This window comes from Melanotaenia boesemani, chromosome 19 (genome assembly GCF_017639745.1).
Source record: "Melanotaenia boesemani isolate fMelBoe1 chromosome 19, fMelBoe1.pri, whole genome shotgun sequence".
In the NCBI taxonomy this organism is placed as follows: Eukaryota; Metazoa; Chordata; class Actinopteri; order Atheriniformes; family Melanotaeniidae; genus Melanotaenia; species Melanotaenia boesemani.
Window position 1 is genome coordinate 597,501 of NC_055700.1, and position 14,852 is coordinate 612,352.

The following is a 14,852-nucleotide window of genomic DNA, read 5'->3' on the forward strand; positions in this document are numbered from 1 at the left end:
CTCAAAAAGATTTGACTTTACTTAGAAACTGGAGACCTGTTGCTTTGCTGTGTACAGACTATAAACTTTTATTCAAAGTTCTTGCTAACAGATTGAAGCACATTTTGGGATCGATCATTTACAGGAACCAGTCATATGGAATACCGGACAGATCAGTTATGGACAATCTTTTTCTGATGAGGGACTTGTTGGACGTTTGTAAACTGTTTGGTTTGGATGTAGGTTTTATTTCTCTGGATCAGGAGAAGGTCTTTGATCAAGTTGATCATGGTTGATCCGCTTTAAGAGCATTTGGTTTTGTTTCCTTACTGACTTTGATGTATAAAGATGTTTTTGTTTGATTAAAGTGGGTGGGGGGCTGAGCTGTCCAGTCAAGGTTCAGAGAGGGATCAGACAGGGATGTCTGCTGTCTGGACAACTGTACACCATCGCTATTGAGCCACTTCTACACCGTCTACAGCTGGTACAGTTATCAGGTCTTTTGGTACTGGGACTGTCTCACCGCCCCTCTCTGGTTGTTTCTGCTTATGCTGACGACATCACGGTGTTGGTCAGGAATCAGAGGGATGTGGATTGTCTTAAGAGCAGTCTGGCCTCGTATGCTCGGGCTTCTTCAGCTAAGGTCAACTGGAGCAAGAGTGAGGCTGTACTGGTTGTATAGTGGGCTGATAATCCCATTCCTATGCTACCTGAACGCCTCGGTTGGGGGAACCAGGGGTTGAAGGTTTTGGGTGTGTATTTGGGGAGTGAGGGTTTTCAGAAAAATAATTGGGAGGGTGTCATGGAGAGAGTGTGTGCTAGGTTGGCCAGCTGGAGGTGGTTGCTGCCCCAGCTGTCCTACAGGGGTAGGGTTCTAGTGGCTAATAATTTGGTCGCCTCGACCCTTTGGCACAAACTGATTGTGCTGCCACCACCGGAAGGCCTGCTTGAGGACGTACAGAGAACCTTGTGGACTTTTTCTGGTCTGGGCATCATTGGCTGAGAGCGGCGGTCCTGTATGTCCCGGTCCAGGAGGGGGGACAGGGCCTGATTGACATTGTCTGTCGTGTGACAGTCTTCAGACTACAGACAGCCATGGACTGCTCCATAGTTTTGAATCGCAGTGGATGGACGCCACCTGTTTGTTGCTGAGGAAGGCGGGGGACTTCGGCTAAGACAAACATTTGTTCCTGCTCCAACCACAGTCTCTGGACCTGACGGGCTTGACACCTTTCTACCGGACAGTGTTGCAGGCATGGCAGGTCTTTTCCTTCGAGCGGGAGCCTGTCTGAACTCCTGGGTTCTGGCTGTTTGAGGAGCCCCTGCTGGGAAACAAACAGTTTTCTTCTCCGATCCTCACATCTGTCACTCTGCGGTCCTGGATGAAGGAGGCAGGCTGTGTCAAACTGGGCCACCTCCTGAAGTCCTCGGTTTCTAGTCTGGCCGGTCTGCTGCGGATAAACTCGGACCGACTGCTTAGCAGGCTGGTACAAGAGGTCTGTGCTTCTTTACTAGAACCATTGAGATTCCCGTCTCTGGTAGCTTCTCCTGCCATAGAGCAGTGGCAGGAGAACCAAGACCTTTTACTGACTTTTCAGACACCAGAGCTGGGTGAGTTTGAAGGGCTGGGAAAGAGGGCCCTCTGCCTCATCAGCATGAAGGTTTCAAACCTACACTCTCTGGCGGCTGTCAGGGGGTCGAGGTGGACTGAGTTTTTTGGCTCTGGGGCGTCCCCTAAAGCCTGCTGGCGGTCCCTGTACAAACACCCCATTGATAAACGGTCTGGTGAACTTCAGTGGAGGGTTGTGCACGGGGCCATCACCACCAACAGCTACCTGGCACACCTTGGTCCGAACACAGGGCCATCACCACCAACAGCTACCTGGCACACCTTGATCCGAACACAGGGCCATCGCCACCAACAGGTACCTGGCACACCTTGATCCGAACACAGGGCCATCGCCACCAACAGGTACCTGGCACACCTTGATCCGAACACAGGGCCATAGCCACCAACAGGTACCTGGCACACCTTGATCCGAACACAGGGCCATTGCCACCAACAGGTACCTGGCACACCTTGATCCGAACACAGGGCCATAGCCACCAACAGGTACCTGGCACACCTTGATCCGAACACAGGGCCATCGCCACCAACAGGTACCTGGCACACCTTGATCCGAACACAGGGCCATCGCCACCAACAGCTACCTGGCACACCTTGATCCGAACACAGGGCCATCACCACCAACAGGTACCTGGCACACCTTGATCCGAACACAGGGCCATCACCACCAACAGGTATCTGGCACACCTTGATCCGAACACGGGGCCTGGGTGTCCCTTTTGTTTCCAGTTAGAAACGGTTCATCTTTTTGTTCAGTGTTCACGGCTGATGGGTTTGTTTGAGCTTTTGAGGGGTTTGGTTCAAAGGTTTGGAGAACAGTTCTCTTTCACTTATTTTGTTTTTGGTCCTCGGTACTCGGCATGCAAAAAAAAATCTGTTCACTTCCTGTTAAATTTAATTTTCGGTGAGGCTAAGTTAGCCATCTGGAAGACCAGAAGGAACAGGATCAAAGGTCAAAGGTCAGAGGAGGATCTCCTGGTCTTCACCAGGTTACTGGCAGCTCGGCTCAGGCTGGAATTTCATTTCTTTAAACTCACAGGTTGGAGGAATTTGTGGAATTCTGGGGTCTGCAGAATGTTCTGGTTTCAGTTATAGAAAATGGTTTGGTTTTCAATTTTTGACCTTTTCCCCCTCTTTTTTTTATTGTTGTATATGTGATTGTTTTTTTTCCTTTGCTATGTATAGCCTAAAATAAAGGGCCTTTTTTAAAACTCTGTCTCTCTCTCTGTGTCTCTGTCTCTCTCTCTCTGTTTGATCTCTCTCTCTCTGTGTGTGTCTCTCTCTCTGTCTCTTTCTCTGGTCTCTCTATTTCTCGTCTCTGTGTGTCTCTCTCTCTCTCTATCTGTCTCTCTCTGTGTGTGTGTCTCTCTCTCTCTAGTCTCTCTCTAGTCTCTCTCTCTGGTCTCGTTCCCTGTGTCTCTCGCTCTCTCTCTCTGGTGACCTTCTATGTCTCTCGCCCGCAGGTTAACGGCTGTCGTGGCTCTTCCATTTTACTGTGCGAGCCTCATCGAGACCGTTCAGGTGATTATGGATGATTGGTTACTGACCAGCTCATTTATCGGTCTCTTCAGGATCTGCTCTGATCTTTCAGCTCTTCTCACTTCCTGTTTGTCCTCAGAGCGAGATCGTGCGGGACGACTCGTCCTCCGGGCTGTTGGACTGTATCCGTGAGGGTGTGGCCCGGCTGCTGGGCGTCGGCGCTCCCCACAGCCGCCGTCTGCTTCCTCTCAGCTGCCTGCTCCTTCCCGCCGCGGTGCACGCCATCCTGCGCTACGCCGTGGCAGCGGTCATCCAGCGGGTGGCGCTGTGGCTGCACCAGCGGGGCCGGAAGCAGCGAGCTAACCCCTCCAACCCTCTGGACGCCTACTTCCCTGAGCTGGCGGCGGCGTGGGCGGGGTCTCTGGTCGCGGACGTGATGTTGTTTCCTCTGGAGACGGCGCTGCACCGCCTTAGCCTGCAGGGCACGCGCACCATCATCGACGCCACCGACGGAGTGGTTGCTGCCGTTTCCGGCGGCAGCCCGCTGGTTCTTCCTGTCAACACGCAGTATGATGGATTCTCTGACTGCCTCCACTCCATCCGCCGCAAGGAGGGCAGGACGGGCTTCTACCGCGGCTTCGGGGCGCTGCTGGCTCAGTACACGCTGCACGGAGCACTGCTCGCCGCCGCCAGGACACTGCTACGGGTGCTGCTGCTGGACGCCAAGACCAGCTAGGTGTTACCATGGACACGCAGCATCCCTTTCTGATGCCATGACAACGGGACACTTCTCAGTTACTGAGACTAAACCACGTGATATTTGATTGGTTGATGGAACTGATCATGTGACTATTTCTACCATTTTAAAAGAACCCGGTCACCACAGAAACCACCTGGATGTCCATAGCAACCACAAAGGACGCCCGTGACCCTTCCTGATCTCCTGTCCCCCTAATCGCCATGGTGTGTTGCCATGGAAACTGCAGCATGTTTGTGTTTAAATACTGTCAGCTGATGCCATGTTGTGACCATAAACAAACACTGGTAAATGTAAACAAACAATTGTTTGTAATGTGTAAAAATAAAGACTTAAATTATTTGTGACTGAAAAAATAAAAACATTTAAATGGACTGATGTTTACCTGCTTTTGTTTACCTGTAAACATCCGTCGCCTTCGTTTCACTGATGATTTACTCGCCTGCAGCAGGTTCTGTTCTGACGTGACATGGAGTCCTCCAGGTTTCAAGCTGGGCCGCGTGGTCAGCATCTACATGTGGATCCAGGACTGGGATGATCCAGAACTTTGTTTTCAGGATTTATTGTGTCTGGAACCAAAGATTTATTTGTTTGTATTTTTTAACCTTTAATTTACCAGAGATTTAAAAATCTCCAGGGATGTCAAGGGACCCGGGCCAGCAGCATTCCAGCTTTAGTCCGCAATGTTAGGACCACCGGATCAGTCCAAGAACCAATCCAGACCAGGAACCAGTCCAGTATAGGAACCAGTCCAGGAACCAGTCCAGTCCAGGACGCAGTCCAGTATAGAAACCAGTCCAGTATAGGAGCCAGTCCTGTTCAAGAATCAGTCAAGTCCAGGAACCAGTCTAGTGAAGGAACTGGGCCATTCCAGGAACCAGTCCAGTATAGGAACCAATACAGGAACCAGTTCAGACCAGGAATCAGTCCAGTATATAAACCAGTCCAGTATAGGAACCCGTCCAGTATAGGAGAACCAGTCCAGTCCAAGAACCATCCCAATTAAGGAACCAGTCCAGTCCAATAATCTGTCCAGTATAGGAACCAGTCCAGTCCAAGAACCAGTCCATTATAGGAACCAGTCCAGACCAGGAACCAGTCCAATACAGGAACCAGTATAGAAACCAGTCCAGTATAGGAACCAGTCCAGGAACCAGTCCAGACCAGGAACCAGTCCAGTCCAAGAACTAGTACAGTATAGGAACCAGTCCAGTCCAAGAACCAGTGCAGACCAGGAACCAGGAGCAGGAGGCCTTGTATCTCCTTCATTAGTGTGATGCAGCTTCCATGAAACTCTGAGTTTGACGGACGTCATTGATCAGAAGGTTTTGATCAGATGGGGGACATGTTGGTCCAGGTTCCTGCAGCGCTGCTGGAATCTGCTGCTTCCAGAAGCTTCTGATTTACATCTGAATGAGAATTACTGACACGGATCTGAAGTGAAACGATCCGTACCCCCCGGATCAGTGTGTGTTTTAATAAATAGAAAATCCTGTGAAGACTGGATGGATATTTATCGTTTCTCTGGCGGGAAACTGGAAGTCTTCTTCATGTGAGAATGTCCGTGTTCTTAAGCCAGTAAACGTCCTGCACAGATTCATGTTTCCTACACGTCTTTACTGGAAGTGTGAAGAGTAACGCCCCCTACTCCAGCTCTGTCCAGACACCTGGACTCAGGATTACAACCGTTGTGTGTGAATGGGAGTAAAAGGTTCTGGACACGCAGGATTTACAAAAACACTGTCAGGTCGGTGGATCCACTCGACTACTCGGATTTGGTTCGTGGTGACAGCTTCGTCCTCTTCCTGGATCTTTGTAAGCCTTCAACTCGGCTGAACATGAGTTTATTTTTCAGGCTTTGGAGACTGTAAGGATGTTAAAACCCTCCAGCGAGGAGATGTGGTACCAGGGACGTCCTCTCTCTACATCCATTCTTACTTTGTACAGAAACGTTTGTGACAGCAGGAGGGACTTCTGGTGAGCCGGGCATCAGCCGGCTGGCCGATGACACCACAGCTTTCCTAAAGGATGCTAATCAACTTCCTGTTGCTCTTCGTGTAACAACGGACGTTCTGAGGCGTCTGGTTTATACCTAAACCTAAAAAACTGGATTTCTAGCAATTAAAGCCATTAGCAACATTCAGACTGACAGACCTCGGCCCTGTGATCCACAAAAATAAAAAAAAATTTAGATGTTCCTCAAGTTTTATTCCACTTATACAAAAAGCTGAAAAGAAGCTCAACCAGTGGCTGCAAAGGGGTTTGTCTCTGAAGGGCAGAGTACTGAAGGGAGGCCCGGTCTCTCCGTACATACGATAAAACATGACGAAGGTGTTTAACGAAGGAAAGCTGTTGTGGTGAATAATTAGGAACCAGGTGGCTTCATTTTCTGGATGTGTCCACTTTAAATAACATTTAAAAAGAATTGGGCCAAACATTTTGTAGAAATCCTTTCTCTGCCTGGAACTTTATACCACATTTGGTTTTCTCTGGTTTTGGTGGCTTTAACTTTATCTTGAATTGTAATGATAATGTTGACAAGCTCCCTGTGAAGCTTCCGTACTTCCATACGCAGCTCCTATTAGCATGGTGTTTATTTAGAAGCATAAATACTTCGTCTGGAACAACAGAGACTTCATTTAGAAATACTTCAATTCTTATTGAGAACCGGGTACGAATGGGATTGTACTGGCGGTTAATGGGGACGGCATTTCGGTACAATGACTTCCGTTACATTCGGCCCCAAAGAATTCTCCTTCATAATCCGAGCCGAGCCGTTCCTTCAGGAATGTTATTAAAAACCCAGAAACACGCTTCGTGTTAGCGTCCCGGCGGCAAAAATTTGGTCAATGTCTTCTTCTGTTTACAATATCCCCAAAAAGAATGACAAATATTTCTTTTTAAATAAACCTTTTCATTCAGTTAGCTAAAAGTTTCATATATAAATATTATATTGTGGAAATTGTAGAAAGAAAGCGAAGAGCCAATTTCTCACTTCAACTACACAACTCGTGTCGTTTTATTCAAAACAGAAGAATAGAGTTTTTTTGGAAAACAATATGGAGGTGCCCGTGGAGAGAGAACACAGGAAACCCCAGATACTGTCTTGGGGTTACCGGGCAACAGTGAACAACCTGCTATAACGTGAAACACCTGTCTATATTATTGCACGGTGAATTATGTAATTACGAGTCCACTACACACGTCCCCCCAGAATTCACCGTGGCAGACACAAAACAGGAACCAACATGAAAAAGAAAGAAAAATCAACGAGGCGGCGGCCGGATCACACGACCGGAACGAGTCCGCTGAACAATAGCAGGGACGGGGACCTCTGCAGGAGAAGGTCCCGAGGTAACAACAGAAGGCAAGCAGGTATGGGACGGGGAGACCTGCAAGGGGTCACCTGGGGACACAGGACCGGTCGGAGGACGTCCCCGTCGCGGAGGTTGGGCAATCCCAACGGGTCCGTTCAAATCCAGGTGAGCCAGCTTGAGGCGGTCCACTGAAATGCGCTCTGCCTTACCGCCCATGTCCACCACAAAGTATTTATTCCCCGCCTCTAATACCCGGAAAGGGCAGTCATAAGGACGCTGCAGTGGCCCACGATGAGCATCATGGCGAATGAAGACAAAATCTGCGGACTGTAGCCGAGGGGAAATGTAGGACTACGGCAGGCCATGCTGGGAGGTTGGAACAGGAGCAAATAGCTGCGCTTTATCCGCGAGGACCATGCGTTGGTGGTTCGCAGACCACGGGGTCGTAACATCAGGAAAAAAATCCCCAGGGACCCTCAGAGGCTGGCCGTACACAAGCTTCGCAGACAAAGCCTGGAGGTCCTCTTTAGGGGCAGTCCTGAGGCCCAACATGACCCATGGGAGCTTATCAACCCAGCTGCTGTCCCTGAGGCTGGCCCGGAGAGAGGCCTTCATGGAACGATGGAAACGTTCACACAAGCCATTAGCTTGTGGGTGATAGGCCGTGGTACGGTGGAGTTTCACCCCTAAGCCGTTTGGCACCGCGTTCCAGAGCTCCGAGGTGAACTGTGAGCCTCGATCCGAGGAGAGATCAGATGGGGTACCAAAGCGGGTCACCCAAACACCAATGAACGCCCTTGCCATCTCCGCAGCAGTAGCTGATGTTAGCGGAGCAACCTCAGGCCAGCGGGTCATCCTATCCACCATGGTAAGGAGGTAAGTGAAACCAAGAGAGGGAGGAAGGGGGCCAACCAGGTCCACATTCACATGGTCGAACCTCCTTTCCGGCACTGGGAATAGCGCCAGTGGAGCTGCAGTGTGGCGGTGAACCTTGGAACCTTGACAGTCCACGCAGGTGTCCACCCAGTCCCGCACGTCCCTCTTTAGACCACGCCAGACAAACTTGGATGCTACCAAACGCTGGGACGGTTTCCTACCAGGATGAGAAAGACCATGTACCGCATCAAACACATGACGTTTCCAGGTGGTCGGTACAATGGGCCTTGGACAACCGGTGGAAACATCGCACAACAGAGTGAAGCTGCCCTCACAAAAGGAGACATCCTTCAGCTGAAGGCTAGTAGCCTCGGTCCTGAGCGACTGGACCATCGGGTCGGAGGTTTGATCGGCTGCCATGCGGGCGTAATCGAGCCCCAGGTGGACGACCCCAGCCAAAGCGTGGGAGAGGCAGTCTGCAACAACGTTGGTCTTGCCCGAAACATGTTATATGTCCGTGGTGAACTCTGAGATGTAGGACAGTTGCCGTTGCTGTCGGGCAGACCAAGGTTCAGATGCCTTAGTCATGGCAAACGTGAGGGGTTTGTGGTCGACAAAAGCAGTAAACCGCCGGCCCTCCAGCAACGAACGTAAATGTCGGACAGTGAGGTGCAGTGCAAGCAGCTCCCGGTCGAAAGTGCTGTATTTGCGTTCATTGGGGCAGAGCTGCCGGCTGAAGAAAGCGAGGGGTTGCCAAGCGCCGGCCACCCACTGCTCATGTACAGCACCCACCGCATAGTCAGAGGCATCCGTAGTGATTGCGATGGGAGCCTCGGGTGATGGGTGAGCGAGCATAGTAGCATTGGCCAAAGCGGTTTTGGCATCAGTGAAAGCGGCCATCCTCTCAGTGGTCCAGTCCAGCAACTCCTTGGGGGACCTGCCCTTCAAAACCTCATGTAGTGGTCGCAGGAGAGCTGCAGCTTTGGGAATGAAATGGTGATAAAAGTTCACCATACCCAGGAACTCCTGAAGGGACCGCACCGTAGCCGAGCGTGGGAAATCCAGCACCGCTTGTATCTTAGATGGGAGCGGGACAGCCCCATCCTTGGTGATCCGATGACCTAAGAAGTCAATGGTCGTTAAACCAAACTGACATTTGGCTGGGTTGATGATCAGTCCGTGCTGGTTGAGACGGTCAAAGAGGGTTTGCAGGTGTGACAGGTGTTCGGCAACTGATGTACTAGCCACCAAAATGTCGTCCAGGTACACGAAAAGAAAGGGCAGGTCGCACAGAACAGAGTCCATAAGACGTTGGAATGACTGGGCAGCGTTTTTAAGGCCAAATGGCATTCTCAAAAACTCAAACAGTCCGAAAGGGGTAATCACGGCTGTTTTGGGGACATCTGAAGGGTGTACTGGGACCTGGTGATAACCACGGACGAGGTCCACCTTGGAAAAAATTACTTTACCAGCCAGGTGCGACGAAAAGTCTTGGATGTGAGGCACCGGGTAGCGGTCCGGTGTTGTAGTCTCATTCAACTGGCAGTTATCACCGCATGGGCGCCCCCCACCGCCGGGCTTAGGAACCGTGTGGAGAGGCGAAGACCAAGAGCTGTTTGAGTGGCGGATAATACCAAGGCGCTCCATGCTGCCGAATTCAGCTTTGGCGATGGCTAGCTTAGCTGGGTCCAGGCGCCTCGCACGGGCGTGGACTGGTGGGCCGGTGGTAATAATGTAATGCTCCACTCCATGTTTGGGAGAGGTGGACGAGAAGGTGGGCTGCGTAAGTGCCGGAAATTTAACTAGCAGGTGATGGAACATGTCAGCCTGCGGGAGCATCGCTGAAAGTCTGAAAGAGTCTAAAGCCCTCAGGACGCAGTCAAAAGAAGAGAAGGTGGTGGCGTGAACCAAACGACGGTTCTTAACATCTACCAGCAGGCCATACTCACACAGAAAGTCTGCGCCCAAGATGGGGACTGCCACTTTGGCAGTAATGAAGTCCCAGTGAAATCGTTGACCGCCAAAACACAGTTCTACCTTACGGGTACCCAAAGTTTGTATGGGAGTACCGTTGGCGGCCTGTAGGGGGGGCCTTGTCCCCCTGCTAGAATGTCCAGTCTAGATGCGGGCAGGACGCTCCTCTGCGCGCCAGTGTCGCACAGAAAACGGTGCCCCGAGATGACGTCATGTATGAACAGCAGCCTGTCAATGGAACCGGCACTCATGGCTACTACTGAGCGCCGGTTCTGGCGTTTTCCGTCCCTGTGTAGCCGCAGTGAGCACGACAGCGCTTGGCCTTGGATCCAAAACGTGCATGATAATAACACCAACTCTGTCCGGAGTGGTGGTGGGGGGGCACCGTCACTGCATTAAGCGCCATGTCGCCGGAGACCGTTGCAGCAGCAGAGAAATCCGTGTCCGGTGCCGCAGCTGCAAAGGTGGCGAGTGCAGAAGGAGCCAGTCCGTGGTGTCGGCTTGCCAGAAAAAAACAATCGGCTTCTTCAGCCAGGGCACGGCAGTCCGTGATGCTGGTGTTAGCCAAAGTGGCTTGTACTGGGGAAGGCAGCTGTCTCAGAAAGCGTTGGACGAAGAGGAAATCTGGTGTATGGTCCCCCAAGAGATCCAACATCCTGTCCATGAGCTCGGAGGGTTTACTGTCACCCAGACCCTGCAACGAGAATAGACGACTGGCCCGCTCGGCATTGGAGAGTTCAAAAGTCTTGAGCAGGTGAGCTTTGATTGCAGCATACTTATTGTCCGCCGGTGGGTTCTTTAAAAGACTGACTAATCTCGTGACTGTAGCACTGCTGAGCGCCGCAACAACATAGTAGTACTTGGTGGCGTCCACAGTAATGTCACGCAAGGCGAACTGTGCTTCAGCCTGGGCAAACCACGCCGAGGCAGACGACTCCCAGAATTCTGGCAGCTTCAGAGACACCGCGTTCGTATTCATCGTCGATCAGGGAGTTTGTGGAAAATGTCCACATCGGGGTCACCAGTGTGGAAATTGTAGAAAGAAAGCGAAGAGCCAATTTCTCACTTCAACTACACAACTCGTGTCGTTTTATTCAAAACAGAAGAATAGAGTTTTTTTGGAAAACAATATGGAGGTGCCCGTGGAGAGAGAACACAGGAAACCCCAGATACTGTCTTGGGGTTACCGGGCAACTGTGAACAACCTGCTATAACGTGAAACACCAGTCTATATTATTGCACGGTGAATTATGTAATTACGAGTCCACTACAATATATATATATATATATATATACAAATAACAAGAAAACCATTTCTATATGGATCTCTTCATTTGCTTCATTTTTTCCACTCCCCTAGTAATCTTAATGTAATTTTGTTCATCATGGTGTATACCTCATACAAGCAGCAACCTGGGCTGCTAAAATGTGAAGCCTGTGCAGAAGTGCTAAAAGTTGCAGTTCCCCCCTCATCCACTAGGGGCTCCAAAACAGAACAAATCCCCATAGACTCCCATGTTAAAAAGACCAACTTCACTGCAGAATAAACATGTTTAAAGCCATCCATCCATTTTCTTCCGCTTATCCGGAGTCCCAAAGCAGGGAAACCCAGACTTCCCTCTCCCCAGCCACATTTACCAGCTCATCCAGAGGGATCCCGAGGCGTTCCCAGGCCTGTATTTGCGATCTTGTTCTTTTGGTTACTACCCACAGCTCATGACCATAGGTGAGGGTAGGAAAGCTCCCTCTTCACCACTACAGACCGATGCAGAGTCCGCATCACTACAGACGCCGCACCGATCCACCTGTCCATCTCCCGCTCCATCCTTCCCTCACTCCTGAACAAGACCCGAGATACATGAACTCCTCCACTTGGGGCAGGACCCTATTGCAGACCCGAAGAGAGCACTCCACCGTTTTCTGGCTAAGGACCATGGTCTCGAATTTAGAGGTGCTGATTGTCATCTCAGCTGCTTCACACTCAGCTGTGAATCGTTCCAGTGAGAGCTGAAGATCACGGCCCGATGAAGCCAACAGAACTACATCATCTGCAAAGAGCAGAGACCCAATCCTGAGGCCACCGAACCGGATCCCCTTAACACTTCGGCTACACCTAGAAAATCTGTCCATAAAGGTTATGAACAGAATCGGTGACAGAGGGCAGTCTTGGCAGAGTCCAACCCTCACTGGAAACGACTCTAACTTACTGCCGGCAATGCGGACCAAGCTCTGACACCAGTCGTACAGGGACCGAACAGCTCGTACAAGCAGGTCCAGCACTCCATACTCCCGGAGTACCCCCCACAGGAGTCCCTGAGGAACACGGTCAAATGCCTTCTCCAAGTCCACAAAGCACATGTAGATTGGTTCAGCGAACTCCCATGCCCCCTCAAAGACCCTGAAGAGGGTGTAGAACTGGTCCACTGTTCCACAACCAGGATGAAACCCACACTGCTCCTCCTCAATCCAAGGTTCGACTATCCGACGGACCCTCCTCTCAAGCACCCCTGAATAGACCTTACCGGGGAGGCTGAGGAGTGTGATCCCCCTGTAGCTGGAGCACACCCTCCGGTCCCCCTTTCTGAAGAGGGGGACCACCACCCCAGTCTGCCAGTCCAGGGGAACTGTCCCCGATGTCCACGTGATGCTACAGAGACGTATCAGCCAAGACAGCCCGGGAACTGTCCAATGAGCTTCAATTCAGTTCTTCAGAAACCTACGGATGATGTCACAGAGGCTCCGCCCATCTTTTATATACAGTCTATGACCTCATATGTTCATGTGTTGTATACTTGTTATTGTTAAATAAAGATTAAAAAAAAGAAGAAGCTGATTTTCCATCTTAACTGCAGTCAAGTGGAAAGCCTACGGAAGTTCTGGATTGTTGACCTCTGGGTCAAACTGATGGACCGGGCAGATGATTATGGTTTGAGGACTCTGCTCAGTGGTTTGAGGCTGGAAGATGCATCGGTGGGATTTGTCTCTGTTCTCTGTGACTCCTGCTGCCAGCCTGCTTTCCAGATGTGTCTCTATAGGATAGGGCTATTCAATTCGGCCCTACGAGGGCCGCAATCCAGCAGGTTTTCCATGTATCCCTGCTTCAACACACCTGACTCAAATTAAATGGATCTAACAGCCAATCAAGTTCTGAACAATGACTAATTAATTTGAGTCAGGTGTGTTGAAGCAGGGATACATGGAAAACCTGCTGGATTGCGGCCCCTTTGTAGGGCCAAATTGAATAGCCCTGCTATAGGAGCTGCATCCCAGGAAGAAATAGACCCCGCCCTCTTTTACACAAGCCCCGCCTTCTCCTTTCACCTGCAGGAAGCTGACGAGCTGAGGAATGACCTCCCTCCCTGCTGGAGATGCTGGTTGCTGATGCAGAGACATCCACCAGCAGAGGCGGTCCTAGCTAGTTTTGCGCCTTAATTTGAATTCAGTGCTCAAACTGTAGCAAATTTTTCAACGTGGGTCTTTCACCCTGTTTACACCTGGCACACACACACACACACACAAACACCTGACAAGTCCTGCGAAGATGTGGCTACAGAGGTAGATGGTTCCTCCTCATCAGACTCCAGGAGCATCTCAAAGGTGCTTCTTCATTTTGGCCAGTGGGAGCTGCTCCAAAATATTTCAGAAGTGCCCCTAAATTTACATTTAAGATACAAAATGTACCCAATTAAAATAAACCATAATAATGCACAAATTATTATCATTTGTTAACATCCTATTAACTAAGCATAACACACTACAAATTATTAAAAAAAAACTATATTACATAAAACTTACTAAATGTCATGTCAGTGTATTTTGACATGAATGTTATATAAGTTATTAAGTTAATATAGACCCACGTTAAAACTTCCAGTCAGGACGTCCTGGTGTTTACCAGCCTCTCACACTAACACAGGTCAACTTGTACTCGTGTTGTAAACACAAACTAGAATGTTGGTGAAATTAACTGCATGACTTCATGCCTCAAGTTTTAATAGTTATTTAAGTAAAGTTAAAAACCAAATACAGTCTCTTCTGTGTTTAAGTAGCAACATGTCAGCACGAAGATAAAAAGAGTATAAGCTGCTGTTTCTTTATAAGTAACATCACTCATAGAGACACACAACCTGTATACATGACACACACACAACCTGTAAACATGACTCAGCAGGAAGTTTACATGGTAATGAGGGTATTTGTCTAGAAAACTGGCTTTTTTTCATCTTGCTTAACAAAAAACCGTTCCTGTCCAACAGGATCGTTCAGTGGAGGCCAGTCGGCAGCAGCCACGTGGCCTCTGAGCTCAGCAGGGCTGTGGTCAGTAGAACGGACTCGGTTCTTGGTTCCGGGCCAGCGGACTGTGGTCAGTAGAACGGACACGGTTCTTGGTTCTGAGCTCAGCAGGGCTGTTGTCAGTAGAACGGACTCGGTTCTTGGTTCTGAGCTCAGCAGGGCTGTGGTCAGTAGAACGGACTCGGTTCTTGGTTCTGGGCCAGCGGGCTGTGGTCAGTAGAACGGACTCGGTTCTTGGTTCTGGGCCAGCGGGCTGTGGTCAGTAGAATGGACTCGGTTCTTGGTTCTGAGCTCAGCAGGGCTGTGGTCAGTAGAACGGACTCGGTTCTTGGTTCTGGGCCAGCGGGCTGTGGTCAGTAGAACGGACTCGGTTCTTGGTTCTGAGCTCAGCAGGGCTGTGGTCAGTAGAACGGACTCGGTTCTTGGTTCTGGGCCAGCGGGCTGTGGTCAGTAGAACGGACTCGGTTCTTGGTTCTGGACCATCAGCAGTTCTCAGACTGACTGTAGTAAAGCTTCTGTTCCTGAGCTGGTTTCCAGCACAGTGACTCCT

General features: G+C 50.2%; 1 protein-coding gene and 1 long non-coding RNA gene across 2 annotated transcripts in view; one reads left to right on the forward strand and one right to left on the reverse strand.

The window, feature by feature from the left end:
* slc25a46 (solute carrier family 25 member 46) overlaps positions 1 to 4,203 on the forward strand; it is a 17,202-nt gene extending 12,999 nt beyond the window's left edge. The window contains exons 7-8 of the mRNA XM_041970054.1: positions 3,070 to 3,127; positions 3,225 to 4,203. Of these exons, the coding sequence (XP_041825988.1) occupies positions 3,070 to 3,127; positions 3,225 to 3,821 (655 nt within the window). The 3' untranslated portion in view covers positions 3,822 to 4,203. The remainder of the gene's footprint in view (positions 1 to 3,069; positions 3,128 to 3,224) is intronic.
* The window catches only part of LOC121630051, a 22,438-nt gene continuing 9,188 nt past the window's right edge, over positions 1,603 to 14,852 (reverse strand). Inside the window, exons 2-3 of the long non-coding RNA XR_006008476.1 lie at positions 13,163 to 13,167; positions 1,603 to 1,686 (exon numbers count right to left, since the gene is read on the reverse strand). This is a non-coding gene — a long non-coding RNA (uncharacterized LOC121630051). The remainder of the gene's footprint in view (positions 1,687 to 13,162; positions 13,168 to 14,852) is intronic.